General features: G+C 33.3%; 3 protein-coding genes and 1 non-coding gene across 4 annotated transcripts; all 4 read right to left on the minus strand.

Annotated features, from left to right (window-relative positions):
- Window positions 1-1,265: 1,265 nt before the first annotated feature.
- On the minus strand, window positions 1,266-1,898 carry LOC108194871 (protein NIM1-INTERACTING 1). The gene has a single exon (XM_017361812.2). The coding sequence runs from the start codon at window positions 1,883-1,885 to the stop codon at window positions 1,361-1,363; it is 525 nt and encodes a 174-aa protein (XP_017217301.1). The 5' UTR covers window positions 1,886-1,898; the 3' UTR covers window positions 1,266-1,360.
- Window positions 1,899-2,146: 248 nt separating this feature from the next.
- On the minus strand, window positions 2,147-2,219 carry TRNAE-CUC (transfer RNA glutamic acid (anticodon CUC)). Its single transcript has one exon. It is a non-coding gene; the product is annotated as a tRNA-Glu (tRNA).
- Window positions 2,220-4,777: 2,558 nt separating this feature from the next.
- LOC108222511 (protein NIM1-INTERACTING 1) lies at window positions 4,778-5,140 on the minus strand. The gene has a single exon (XM_017396434.1). It carries the CDS (start codon window positions 5,138-5,140, stop codon window positions 4,778-4,780), a length of 363 nt encoding a protein of 120 aa, XP_017251923.1.
- A 6,091-nt stretch (window positions 5,141-11,231) lies between these two features.
- On the minus strand, window positions 11,232-13,454 carry LOC108204509 (polygalacturonase At1g48100). Its single transcript, XM_017373990.2, has 6 exons — window positions 12,874-13,454; window positions 12,606-12,773; window positions 12,481-12,525; window positions 12,198-12,405; window positions 12,011-12,092; window positions 11,232-11,929 (listed from the first exon to the last, which is right to left on the minus strand). Exons 1-6 carry the CDS (start codon window positions 13,267-13,269, stop codon window positions 11,428-11,430), a joined length of 1,401 nt encoding a protein of 466 aa, XP_017229479.1. The 5' UTR covers window positions 13,270-13,454; the 3' UTR covers window positions 11,232-11,427.
- Between the last annotated feature and the right edge of the window lie 1,878 nt (window positions 13,455-15,332).

Here is a 15,332-nt window from a genome sequence, read left to right on the forward strand (position 1 = left end):
AATTATATTTTACAAGAACATAAAATGGATAAGTATTATTTTTCATGCCATTTTCCGCGATAAACACTTTATACTATTTATAGAAAAACAGAGTGGTGGAATTCCACACGAAACTTCAACGAGGAAGATGAGCATTTTATCTGCAGACAAAAGTCATTACCACACCAGAGCAACTAAACCACGACCACCCAAGACAGGTGGTGTTTAATAACGATGACTTGTCTTCGGGTCGTCCTCTGCGCTCAACTATTGCACCTACTGTGTTCCGATGTTTACAAACAACTTAATCAACAAAATGTTACTCCCTCCGTCCCATTTTAACTGCTTTTGATTTTTTTACACGTATTTTAAGATGTTAAAAAAATCATATCTAAACATAGTTATTCTTTATAAAATTTATATCAAATTAAAATTTGGAATCTAAACTTTTATTTGATATAAGAATTGAACTTTTTTATTGAGTGTAGCTATTGTTTTTTTACGCCTCAATATACGTGTTAAAAAGTCAAAAATCAGTTAAAATGGGACAGAGGGAGTAGATTTTTTCGTACGCATAGGGGTGATCGAAAAATATTTTTCAATGAATATATATAATACAGTTTTCAGAAATATATATTGCCTTTTTGGATATGCTTAAAACCCTTGATTTCTAGTATGAGTCGGAAGAGCCGATAAATCCTTGGTTTATTTTTATTTTTCAAATTTGATTTCAAGAAAATTTATATTATTACTCTATAAGATGATATATAATATTTTTATTATTAAATTAATAATTTTCCTATCTTTATCGATAAGTTATAAGTTGTAATTATAAAAGAAAATTGAAATATATATTAAAAATTACATTTTACTTATAGGTAAAATCTCACTTGCTATTAACAAGAACTTTTTTATGTTAAGTTAAACCGTCACTGTTTGGTTTTGTACTAATCGAGTTTATGAGAAAATATATTACAGTCTAGGTTCAAGTTTTACATATTCGAACGCAAGAAACAAAATAGCTCATGAATTGGCCAGAATCTGTTTGCTTAATTGCTTCATTATATGCAGGTATTCTCCATTGCAATAAAATTATCTTCTGTTTATAAATTGCACAAAATAAAAACCAAACTCCGATTTCATTAAAACAAACAAGTCTAACTACTTTAACCCTTGAATCATTAAGAAATGCTGTCTGCAAAATGGAGCGTGAGGTTCATATTATGGTATGCTGTGTCACGGTTCATAGTTCATACCGCGGCAAATCATAATTAATTAAAGATGTATTGCAGAAACAACCATACTCTATTAAACATCCAGTACGTACCAAAATAAATCGATCAACACGTACTAATTAGCTAAAATGCTAAACAACATGAAATCAAAGAGCAAGCGTCAAGTCTAGCTCGTCTTCATTATATTCATCTTCCACCTTCTCTTTTTTCTTATCAATTCCACTAACCAAACCAGCACGGCCTATCTGAAACGCTAGAGGACACTTTCTCTCGTTCTCATGCGTAAAATCTTCCCACCGAAACGCCGGAACCCAACCCGAATCGTTTTTTATTTTCTTCGTGTTCCTCGTCTCGAGTTCCTTGAGCTCATTTCTTCGACGGTTTCGCGCCTCTTGGTACCCTCTAACCAGCGCAAAGAACGTCTCAATTTTTTCTTCTTCTTTCTCATCATCATCGTCGTCGATCACTTCTTCTTCTTCTTCTTCTTCATTCAGCTCCCGAATTTTCTCCGGAGTTTCCACGAAATTTTTCATATTTTTCGGGAGAGTTTCGAGTTTAAAATGTGGTAGTGCTTGTGGTATGATTCGGTCATGGAATGGTGATTTATATATAATATTACGAGAGTTTAAGAAAAGGAATTTTGTGTGAATTCGAAAGACGAATCGAGCCATTGTGGTTATAGTCAATGTGGAATTTTGTGATGATCATGTTCCGTGACGCAAGTGCGGCAACGTCATTTGCGTAGTCCATATATTCCTAACGTTGGGTAGAAAATTGAAATTGCCGAGTCTAGTGCAGTACTCTCTTATGTCTTTTATTCAAACTCCGAAATCACGTGGTGGGGCGTGCCTACCTAATAGGAAGTACCAAGAATGAAATACACGACGATATGGTAAGGAAAGGAAATTTAAACTAAAATCTGAAAAAAATAATTCCGTTGCCGGGACTTGAACCCGGGTCTTTCGGGTGAGAGCCGAATATCCTGACCAACTAGACTACAACGGAGTGCGGTTGAATCCTGATGTATGGCTTATGAATACAACTACCCACTCTCCCAGTTGTAAGTATTGCTGCTGCGGACTATATTCGTTTGGTTGCCTCATATCTCAGAAATTAAGTAACTTCTGTTTTAGAAAAGATTTATAAACAATATTTAGAAAAAAAGGTATTTATGTAAATAAAAAAAATATTTTTTTAGTATTTGAATTAATAAAATAATATATTTAATATAATAAGTTTATCCAAACATGCTCAATTTAGATTTGAAAACTATGAATAACTTTGATTTTCATTTTGCTTCCTTTTTCCAAACCTTACTATGAAAATTTTCTGCACCACTTAACAAAAAATTGAATTAAGTTTATGCACCAAAAGGCAAAATTTCATCCATAATCTTCATGATAGTTCATTTCATTCTCGACAATCAAGAAGCATTATGTATATAGCAGGTTATCAAATGCAGATATGAGATATATGATCATTACAAAAACTCTTTCAGCAAAGGAAACACATGGCTCCCCAGCAGGCCCATAAATTTGCTTAATTAAAAGACGCGTTTGCCTTTTTAACTCGTTGAGAAGTTATCGATTTTCTTAATCTATGCTGCTGTAGTATTTTATTACAAAGAAAATCTCATGAGCCGGTTTGGCTGCTTAACTAGCGCCACGATTACTGTAAATATGTAATATAAGTGGTGAGCGACGAGGTCACACTTTTGTTTTCGTTAAACAAATAATTTACTCCCTCTGTCCCATTTTAACTGATGTTTGACTTTTTAACACGTATATTGAGATGTAAAAAACTAATATCTACACTCTGATGAAAAATTTCAATTCTTACATCAAATAAAAGTTTAGATTCTAAACTTTTATTTGATATAAATTTTATAAAAAATAATTATATTTAGGTGTGATTTTCTTAACACTTTAAAATACGTGTAAAAAAGTCAAAAGCAGTTAAAATGGGACGGAGGAAGTAATAAAAAAGTATACAAATTAAGTGCGTGATTCTACCCCCAACAGAGGAGTAGGACTGTAGGAGACTATGAGTAAAGTTGAACATTCAAAATTATGGTTCATGAACATTGCAAAACCGGAACTAGTCTAAATCAAAACCAAATTAGTGTGGTAAACAAATGGAAAAAGTGCTCCTAAATAAGTAATTAGACAATTGACCTAAATAAGTAGCACAAAGCAATTTTAATCCATAATTATTAGATCCAAATTTTTTTTATTACATTAATATTTTCTCCGTATATATATTGAAAAAGTCATTATGCTTACCTGATTTAGATGAGTACGTGATCAGAAGAATCAATACAAATTTGACATAGAATAATGCACTATCTGTTCAAAGACAGGTAAAGGAGGTGGGATGCATATTCTGAGCAGATACCATTATCAACCTCCACACCATGCTGTTCCTGCATAACATTCTCAAAAGAGTCAGACATTAGTAATGCCATTATTGTAAAAGGTCTTAGTGTGCTCGTGTTCCTGAGTTCAATTCACAAGACTCAGAAATTGTAGGCCAGTCATGAATCATGAAATTCCCTCTTGCTAAGAACTGCAAAAGCAGGGCATTTCATAGGTTGGGATTTTGAAAGAGTGACAAATAGCACGAGAGGCATTGCGCTTGAGGATGAAATAATCAACCTTCACACAATAATAGCAGCAGAGGGACGATTGAGGCTCGTTTATATGATCCTCGTAAGCACCTCCTTCTTACCTCCTAGTCTCGAATTTTATAGAGAATCGGTCACTTAAAATGTTCGACTCCCTGCAACCCTCAATATTCTCATATTTAGTTATGGATTTAAAGGCAAAGTTATGTCGAAAGAAAGGTGCCCGTGATCCACTCTCGACAAAAAATGAGCTTTCGTCATGTTTTCTGGATAAAAATTCCTTGCCCGATGTCATGACCAAATGTGCCAAATATTTTAATTCACTTGTTCTTTCTGACTTTCTATCTAATTTTGTTCGCCATTTACGCTTCTTTTCATCCTCAACAATCAAGGAGCATTACACATAGCTGTAAGCTGATTACAGTAACACAATTTTTTTATGCATAGGAAAAAACATGGCTCCCCGGCTGGCCATACCGGTACTCAATTACAAGACGCGTATGTCTTCGCATCTCATTGCGAAGATATCGAAATTTATAGAATTCTTTTTTATTATCACATAAAAAGGTCATGAGCTGGTTTAGTTGCTTAACCAGCGCCACAATTTCTGTAAATAATTTTGCAAGTCGGTGAGAAAGGCGTATATTTTTCTGCAATTGTTAATTGTATCTCACTTAATTCCCGGTGATTGTTTAAATTCGAGCCGAACCAACCCATTTCAGACTACGGAGAAATATACTACAGGAATCAATTTACAAAAGTTCCTGTCATGAGTTCGATACTAAAACGCGAGCATACATCTAGCGCATGCACACACAAATACAAAACGGATTAATTGTTAATTACATCATAGATCACATTATAGATTACTAATAAACAAGAAGTAAAGCAAACAAATTCAGCATTATTATTTATTAACATAAACAAAGACTGAAAAACACTAAAGGCAAAGCTTTAGGTCTAAGTCTAGACCATCTTCTTCTTTCTCTCCTTGCGTATCACTAACACTACTACCATTAGTAGCACAATTAGGACTCGCATTACGAGTCGCAGCAGCCGGAGGAGGAACCATTCGAATAGACTTTCGCAAAATCTCCGCATTTTCATGCCTAAAATCCTCCCACTCGAACGAAGGCATCCAGCCAGTAATTTTATCAGTACCGCTGCATTTCCTCTTCTTGTTCATAGCATCAAGTTCTTGGACTCTGCGGTCGCGTGCTTCGCGATAATTTTTAATCAAAGCAAAGAATTTTTCCATGTCTTTTGCTTCGTGATCTTCCTCAGGGCTCTTCTCTGTGCTCATGTTTCTGCTTGGTAGAAAATAATTGTTTTGCTGTTATGGATGACAAATAGGGCCTCTGCGAATATTATATGGAAAGGTTATTCTGTAGTTGAGATTGTGATGAGGCTTACGTTAATATCATGACGGTTCTATTGCGTCAATAAAACAAACTCCAGTAACTGATTTTGGATTCATATACGTAATAGTCTATTTACAAACAAATGCCTTAGTTAATGCATTTTGAGACTTTAGTTCCACGATAATTTTTTCTTTTTAATAAAAATTTGAACATCAAATTTTTATTCAAATAAATAAGTATTTTTAAAAAATATTGTGAAAATATACTTTAAAGACGTTTTAAAAAACGTGTCAAAAAATTAATGTATAAAATTCAATGGAACGGAGGGATTAATGATATAAGCAGTATATGAAAATGCAATTTTATCTTCCAATTAAAATAGCAATTATATTTTAACGAACAAGCATAATCGTGAATTGGTCATTATATTTTTAGTATTAATATTATTTTTTTGTAAAAATAAATAGATAAACCATTAAGAACTGTTACCTCCGTCTCATTTATTTTTTTACATTTTTATTTTTGAATTGTTTCTCTCAGTTTTTTACATTTCTAAACTTTTTAAGAATAATTAATTTTTATAATATAAAAAATGCTCGCACCCACTACTTTCAAATTACATCATTCCTCACAATTTATTAATAAAATATTAACAAATTACTAAAAAGAGTTGATTAAACTAACCGACAAATATGGTCGGGTTACAGTTTGAAACGGTCGGTTTTAAAAAGTAAACCGATCAACTTATATGATTGATTTTAGACTCAGTGATAAAGTCACTTAAGCAATAAAACTTGATCGACGTTACGATTTGTCGATTTTCTTAGAGGTCGTTTGGTTCGAGTTTTTCTGATATCAGGTATGGGTTTTGTTCATTCCAAACTCATACGTTTGGTCGCAAATTTTATTCCATCAATGATCAAACCCATTCCTCATACCCACGAGATATGAGATTTTCATACTCTAATAGGAAGGTGGGTATGAGACATGGGTATCAGGAATCAAATATTTTCCTTTTATTTTCATCTATATTTATATTATTTCATGTAAATAATTAATACAAAATAAATTTATAACTCAAAAATATATATATGTATTAATTTAATAATATTTTAAATTAATTATAATTAATAATTCATAACATATTTTAATTCAACCATATTCATTCCAGCACTCAACCAAACACATGATGTCATGATGTCAGAAATGATACCTCAGCTCCATACCACTTTAACATGATTCCTAATTCCAACCCCATACCCCCTCTTCAACCAAACCAACCCTTAATTTTTATTATTTTGTACATTTAGCTTTGAACTGAATGCCTAACTCAAATGTGAAAAATTGAAATAAATTCTCAGTATAATAGTCTATTAATGCAAGTGGTCAAATCAATAAGATTATAAAAAGGCAAAAGGAGAGGCAATAAGCACTAAAAGCCATCCTCATTATGAATTGGGTTTGGAAGGTAAAGATGTCGAAAATGGTTACCCCTAATTGAGAAAAGTAAGATATGAAATGGTTGTTCTATATTAGGTACATTTTACAGCCAAGTTGGGCTGCTCTTGCCTCTTTAGATGCCCTGCTCGATGATTCCATCCACCGACTTCTTGTATTGTAATTTACGTTTCGCAAAAGCAATTTTCATTATGCAGATATGGAAATTATTGGTACTCTCATCTTTGCCCATACATTTATCAAGTTTGCTTCGTCTCTATACTTTTATAAAAATTTACTATTATTTCAATGACTTTTATTCGTACCGTATACGAGTTCATGGACAACAAACAAAATGTTGATGGAACGCAATAATAGTATAATAGAATAATTGCGGAATTGAAAAGGTATTATATTAATAATCAAGAAATTACAACATGAATATCTCTATTTGAAATGTATTTCGTCATCAACATTTAGCAAGAACTTAAATTTTTGCATATCTTTCAATTAAATGAAAAACTCCTAACGAAAATTGTTACTTTATATTTTTTTACGTGGAAATAAATAATTACCAAAAAAAGTGGCTAATATTTATAGTAAATTCTTGCGAGTTCTAGATCTTCCCGTGGGTTTCATGTGGGCTATTACAATTATCAAGGATAAATTGGCCGTGGCCCAATAAATGTATCGAAAATTTTATCTATATGGTGACACTTTTGTAATGAAGAGACGACATGGGCTTAATGTTGGGTTGGGTCGGGTCTACTGATTTTTTTTCCTTTTCCGAATGACGGGGGTGGAGCGTATGTTTACAAGTATGTCATTCTCATTCTATGGTCTATATATTATAAACTGTTTGAACTTTGTGAGAGTATCTCAATCTCTGGAACATCTTGGTTCGATAAAAATGACTATATTGATTGTTTATATTTCTAAAATGATATGTTATTATCATTTTTAATTATTATTAATAAAATATGTCATTTTAATATAATATTTGATGATATGAAATCTTGTTATATGTAGAGTCGGGTCAGATATAGCCCATATCAATAAATTGATTATATTTTTAGACTAGAGTAATACAGGTTGAATTGAACAAAATTCAACATAATTATTCATGATTCTTATATATTATATAATTTATTGAATTTTAGCCAATATTTCTGGAGGGTTGGATATGCTTTAATTTCTTTTAATTTTACGGTTTCTAACTTCAAAATATAAGATAGATTATGTGCGTTCTTTCGCCCATTGCTCTCAAGTCTCAACTACTAACATACGCCTACCATGCTCCCTAATCCGCTAATTCAGATACCCCTAGAAAAGCTTATAATTTTCCTGTTTCTCTAATGATTCACATTTTTTGACTTGTACAATTATCCTACAGAAAATAAGGAACGCACACACAAGCTATAGTAATCATAGAAGAAGAATATAGATATGATTGATTAATTAATTGTAGTGGGTAGGTGTTAGAATGTTTGTGTTCTTTTTGGTACAACGTTCTTGCTTTTCCTGGTATCAACTTTTTGCAGCTTTTGTTTTAGTAATATTACACTACTCTTACTATCATTATAAACAGTCACCCCTCCATTTATTTCTTCCCAAACAAAAATAACAAATGCTTCCTTCCACTCTATAGGCTAGCCAACAAAACCTTAATTTATTTCTCAAGACCTAAATCACAGGGTTTTGATGAAACTAATGATCTCGGGTTCGATTCTGGTATCACCTCTCCCCGAGTCTCGATATCTGAAAATGAAAAATGTACATACTTAAATTATTGATTTCATCTTCCTTACATGATCCATTTCATCTTTTTGGCGAATCTTTGGTGCTGATTCCAGTAAATCTCTTTTAAGATTCGGGCTGGCTCCTCGCTAAAGTGACTGAACCACAGTATAGGGTTCATGCAGCTCATGCATATGCGATGTGTGATCGTAAAATGTTCAACTTACCACCGCAATTCCCACTTACAATGGACATAGAAGGAGCTAGAATACTTTTTACAACAATACATAAACTAACTAAAAAGCTTTAACAAAAACTTTTTTCTCTTGGCTTTTGGTTCGGGAAAATGAACTTGTTGAATTATATCATAGGACCTATTTCGTGTTTTCCTCTAACACTTTAAAATTTTATATGGATCAGTTCTCAACATGGTATCAGAGTTTAGGAATGACAGAGATCTTAAGTTCGATTCTCAATCACCCTCAATATTCTCATAATAAAAATAAGATTTCGAGCGAGGAATGTTGAAATACAGTATAAGATCCATTTGGACTGACAACTTAAAATTTTAGATGTACGTGTTTTTAGAATTACAACACTCAAAAGGAAGCATGGCATGGACAAAAACGAAAAGCTAAAGTTGTTGAAATGCACTCCGGGCCCTTAAGCTCAAGTCGAACTCAGAGAATGTCTAGCTAGTATAAGTGTAAACATAAAAAACTCTCGGTGGAGAAGAAAAAGGCTTGGTGATATTCGGTGGTGCCAATTAAAATTTGGTAGTTTGCTCATGCGCCGACCGCCCTGAGTTTTTTACAGACCACCTAACGAACCCAAGTTCGTTCATCTTTCGATCATGTATTGCTTTCATGATCAGCTCTAAATGCATAATCCGTAGAAATGTGTGCATGGTCCCCGAAATGTAAATAGAATAGTGTTCACCGTAGTGCACTTATGGGACTACCAATCTTGTCGATTTCGATTTCGCTCACTTCCATAGATTATTCCTCCTTTTAGCTTTCTTATTCCTTTTCCTACCCTTCCGAACCCTACACAAATACATGTGTGTTCTCAAATTTAACACTTTATAAAAGTAGATAAAGCAACATTTCACAAGATGCCGTTTTTTTGTCATCCGAATAGTGACTGCTGCCAGAATTTTAAAAATTCAGGCACCGCTTTGCTCAAAATTATGAGATAGAAGGACGCCCTGATAAAATGTCGAAAGATATATAAAATTTGGGGTAATTTGGTTTTAAGTTAAAAGAAGTGTTTATTTCTTACAGATAAGAAGTTAGTTGTGATTTCTAATTGATGTGTTTGGATAAAAAATTTTGGTGTTAACAACTTATGGGGTATAAAAATTATTAATATAATAATAAATAATTATAGAATCTTTTAAAGTGATTCTTGACATTTTTGTAAATCAAATTTCAAAAATACAAAATAAGTCATGGAAGAAGTGAGGATTTTTAACTTCAAATTATGACTTAAAAATCAAAATTTAACTTATAATATATTTACGCAAACAATATGAATAGTTTCTGACTTATAAGTTGAACCAAATATCTCTTGATTTAAATAGGCAACAAGCCTATTAGATTGACAGTCAATAACAATATTAATTATTCAGAACTTTATCTCTATTATTTCAACGATTTTCGAATTACTGTTAATATGAAAATATAAAACAACAGTTATAATGGTTATATCTCTTAATTTAAACAGGCAACAAACCTATTACATTGACAGTCAATTACAATATTCATTATTTAGAACTTTATCTCTATTATTCCAGTGATTTCCGAATTTCTGTTAATACAAAAATATGGAAAAACAATTATGATGAGTTACCTATTATATCTGCTCATCTGCATAACTGCGGTGCTCGTAGATTTACACTATGAATAAGAACGGCAGACGAGAATCATTTCCCTTGTAGTCTTGTGTGTGTACTAAAATTTGGTCTACATTGATACGCACGCATGAGAAAGTTTACAATATATCTATAGCGTAATGGAGTATAGCCTTTAGCTAGCCTAACCTTGAGCATTAAACTAATCCGTACTGCTGCACTTTGTCAATTTGTTCAACTGATGTATAGATGATGAACGGGCACACGAATACAATATATTACAGATAAGTAGTGATGTTATCGTTTTATGATCATAGTTATAATATAGACAATCACTTGGGATAGATTTAATTAAGGAGTTGTCTATTTGTGTGGCCAGTCACCAACTTCAGAATTTGGTAATGTTGCGTTTATGATTCACACATCATTCCACGAATGTTTCATGATCCTTAGGTTATGTTCATTTGGATAGAATGTAACGAATATATATAAGCAAGTTGTATGGAGAAAGAAGAAAATATTAGACAATAATAATTAAATATGAATGAGTTCAAACTTTTCATCAAGAAGATGATAAGAAAAAATGATGAATATATAGAATGAACATTCCTTTCAAATATGTGGATTAGATTTTTAGTTGAAATAGTTAAAATGGAATGATTGAAGGAATGAACATTATAAACAATTTCATTAATCACTCGTAATTTATAATACAAATTCCATTCTATTCTCCCCTCGTTCCATTACATTCCATACAAGTGAACATAATCTTTGAAAATATTCATAATACATATGATTGAATTCTTCTTATTAGTTACATTACTCAACATTATTCATCAATAAAATTCTTGTGGCGACGAGCGTGATTGGATAGTCTAAGTGATGAGTTTATCCTGCATTATCCAAAGACGTCCGGGTTCGACTCTCGCTAGCTCCGAGAAGTTTGCTGAATGGCCATCATTTGTGGAGTGCAGATCAGTTGCAGGACATATCGACCGACAAATAAGTTAATAATTAAAACCGAAAGCTTTCATTTATATATGTAAGTCACACTCATAATGATGTGAAGGGTTTAATAATAAGATCCCTCTTCACAGATTACATATACATTACAGGAAATCATGATTGGTTAATCTGAAAAAGGAAAAAGTATTACATGATCAACACATTGATGCAAAATCTGTACAATATATAGGTAGTTAATTAGCAAAGGCCTAATGAATTTTCCAAGATTGAACGAGGATTTCCCGCCAACAAACAGGACACTGGTGGTATGGTTAGTGCTTCGAAATCTCCATAAGCATTCCAACAAAACGGATCAAGAACCATCTCTCCTTTTGCAGGAAGGAGTTCCACATCAGAAAGTGTTATATTTGTGCATGGAACTGAATCACTGCAGGCAAAATGCATAGGAGGGCTTCTGATATCATAGGTTCCTTTGATACCCGAGTACTGAATGTCGGACACGAGGACAGCTGAGCTTCCGTTTTTACAGTCTTTGGTGAGGCAATAGAATTGGTCAATCATAATTGGATTTCTAACATTTTCCATGTGAAGGTTGTCGAATGTGATTCCAGATACTGCGCCAGAACCTCCTTGCCATGTCTTGATCCTAACTCCGTTGTCTGTGTTCTTTATCACCGAGTCCCTGACCGTGATGTTTGAAACACAGGCTCGCGAATTGTGGTTGCCTAAACTCCCAATGCTACATTAAACAAAAGATAATTCTATAAATTTTGAGTCCACAAACATCAAGAAACTTTGTAGCAAGTAGTTTTAAATGTACCTAATTCCGTGGCCAGGTCCACATGTAATGTTTCTTATGTCTACATCATAACATCCCGATCCAATTGATACACAGTCGTCCCCTGCAAAAGAATCAATCATCAAACTATTAGTATAAATTTGTAAAAAGAAGAATATTATTAGCCAAAATAATGATTGGTAAATGACGTAGAAAGTACTTGAGCTACCATTAGATATTGTGGAATCATATATCCGGACATTGTTGGCGTTTTCTATATGAATCCCATCAGTGTTTGGACTCAGAGCTGGAGCTGTAATGTGAATTGATTCGACATGGACATTGGTGCATTTATCAAATCTGAAGTTGAACTGAGGGCTGTCGATGATTTTAAGTCCTTGCACTGTCAAATTGTTGCTCATGAAGAACCTGATAGCCTATAAGATAAGAAATTCCATAAGCCAAATTCTATATGAAATATGTAGATATTGTGAGGTGAACTTTTTACTTACAACTGGGCTGTCACATGGTCCTGGCAATGTGCTTCCGTTAGGTCCCTGCAGATAAGGTTTATATTGTTATTACGACAATTTTATCTTCCAAATTTGCAGTTTGATGAATCAAAAGAGATACACACCCTATGAGGCTTGCAGGGGAGGTTCCACCATTTTTCGCCTCTTCCATTAATCTCACCACCGCCTTGCAACGACATCTCGTCGAGTCTGTAAAAGACCAGCCACTGATGTTTGCTATTCTTTGATGGCCATAATTCAGGTCCATCTGGTGGCATTACTGTGCCATCAACCTTTCAATTAAGTTAAAAAAATTATTAACTTTCTGTGCAGAAGTGGCAAAGCTGTTACAAACAGGACAATTAATTAATCAATAATACAAACAATGTCTACCTTGAAAACAAGACCACCTTTACAAGGGCCAGTGAAAATTGTGGACTGAATCATAAAAGAGTAACTCTTAGGAACAAGAAGAACTCCGGATTCAAATTGGCACGCGGCGTCCCAAGCTGCCTTGAATGCCTCTGTGTCATCAGTCATGCCATCTCCGACAGCACCAAAATTTCTGACGTCAAAAACACCAGGATTTACATTAGGATCAGCCTTCGGAGGCTGATTAGATGGTCCTGGTGCTCCCGCTGCTGGTGCACCAGACGGAGGCTGAGAAATTTGCGACGTTGGAGGCGAATGCTTGCGCTTTTTATGATAATGATATCTAGCTTGGCTGTGAAACATCACAAAATTGAGTGTGAAGAATAAAAGCAGCAGTGTTAAGCGCATAGATGCCATAATTTGAATAGACAAGAAGCTGAAGTTTTTGACAGTGATCAGAGAAAATGAAATGTGGATTTTTTAGATGCTATAAGGCTTTATGAGTCCTGAGGGCAAGGGAAGTTGCAAAAGGTCAACTTAATTGGTTAAGTAACTTAAGTTTAGTTTGCAGAGGTACTTGCAATTGCATGCAATATCTCAGCTGGTGAAGTCATGTATATATAGTAAGATGTGGTGGTTGAAGTCTATTCCAATATTATGTGCACCATACAATAATAGTGTGTATTTCGATTGTGGTCACGCCTTGGGCTAACAAAGTGAACTTGTACCTTAGAGAATATTATATGCTGTTTGATTAGCTTGGATAGGATGATATATTTCGAGAAAAAAAAATAGAGGTGAAAGAAGAGCCAAGCAAGTGAGAGCAGAAGATAGAACCTTGGTCTCTCTTCTTTTCGATAAATTTGCAAAGAGATGAACCTGGCAGGAAAATGATCCCCGGTTTCTTACTCTAGTATAACCTAGCCGAGTTGAGTCGAACACTTTCAAATCGACTAAATAACCGGTATTTGAAATTGAGTTCGATAAAATCATGATTTGAACTTTGAAGTTCGAAGTCCGTCTCAATAAAAAGAAGTATAATGAGCATGAACTCAACTTTGAAGTTCGAACTGATTTTAATTTATAAAAACTCGAATTGTTCAACTCTAATCGGACTCAATTTAATAAATAAAATGATTATATGTATTAAATATTTATATAGTAATATATTTATTATTTATAAATAATAAAACCGAATAATTTAATGCTCGCTCAATAAAATAAAATATTTGGATAATTTCAGGTCGAGTTCGACTTGATTATTGTGCCAATCTAAATTCAAATATCTTATGCAACGAGTTCGAGCAAATGAATGTCGACACGTTTGATTGACTCACTTATACGGTGAAGTTTTTGTCATATCGTAAAATGTAGTAAGATTTCGAGGAGCTGGTATGATTTGTTTAAAAAATGATACACAAGGGAGGAGGAGGACGGTCGAGTGGCGTATGCCATTTTATTTAGCGGAGATTGATGTCATCACAAGATGATAAGCCTGTCGTGTAAGAGTGATGAGTTCAGATGTCTAGGCCAGTAAATGAATCCTATAGTTTGCATATGAAAATCGAGTTCAATCTCATTTAATTTATTGGTTTTTTAATCGAGGTCTTCTTCAAACATTACGATCCATTTTTGTAGTTGGACATGATTTTACTAATAATCAATACACCACTTTTTAAGTTATATAATTTATAATAATTTATTATTATATTAATAGTTTTTATATCTGATAAGTTATAAATATAAAAAAAAAATTATCTAACCACATAAATTAAAAATTACTTTATAAATAAAATTTTACTAATAATCAATATACCACTTTTTAAGTTAAACTAAAGTGTCCCCGAGTAATACATCTTCAGCTTTTTATTATCATATTTTAATATCATTTGGTTCTAAATTTTGATTTAGTCTGATTAGTTTAAAAGAAATCGAATTCTAACTCCGCTCGGCTTGTTCAATATTTATCGATATTTTATTCGAATCTGTCATTGGTGTGGCGAACTTGAAAAAATAATATATTGTTGAGGGACTTTAAAGTTTGGTTATGTGCACCTATGTGACCGTCCACAGAACCGACCAACTTCGCAAATCAACATCACCTAAATTCTTTTTGCACGGAATGTAGAAAAAGGAGGATGGCGTAACACTACAAATGTATCGGTTATGTGGGGAATTTTTAAGACCCGCCATGTTCTTTCCCCATAACTCTTTTATTTACATTCCTCTTCTCCTCAATTAGCATATTTTTCCAGATATACATGTCGTAAGATTCTTACCTGTAGACTCTACTTGGACCTTAATATTTAATCATTAGTTATCAGGGAACTTTTTTTTATGCAGCATGGCCATTTAGCAAGATGATCATGTAAAGTTTGCTGCAGTTTGGTGTTGGGAGACACTGGAATTTATGATAGTATATTACCAAGCTAGACTTTGTTTTTGTGAGGTTTAATATGAAAGATTAGATGTTTTTCTTA

The sequence above is a fragment of the Daucus carota genome, chromosome 1 (assembly GCF_001625215.2).
Source record: "Daucus carota subsp. sativus chromosome 1, DH1 v3.0, whole genome shotgun sequence".
Classification (NCBI taxonomy): domain Eukaryota; kingdom Viridiplantae; phylum Streptophyta; class Magnoliopsida; order Apiales; family Apiaceae; genus Daucus; species Daucus carota.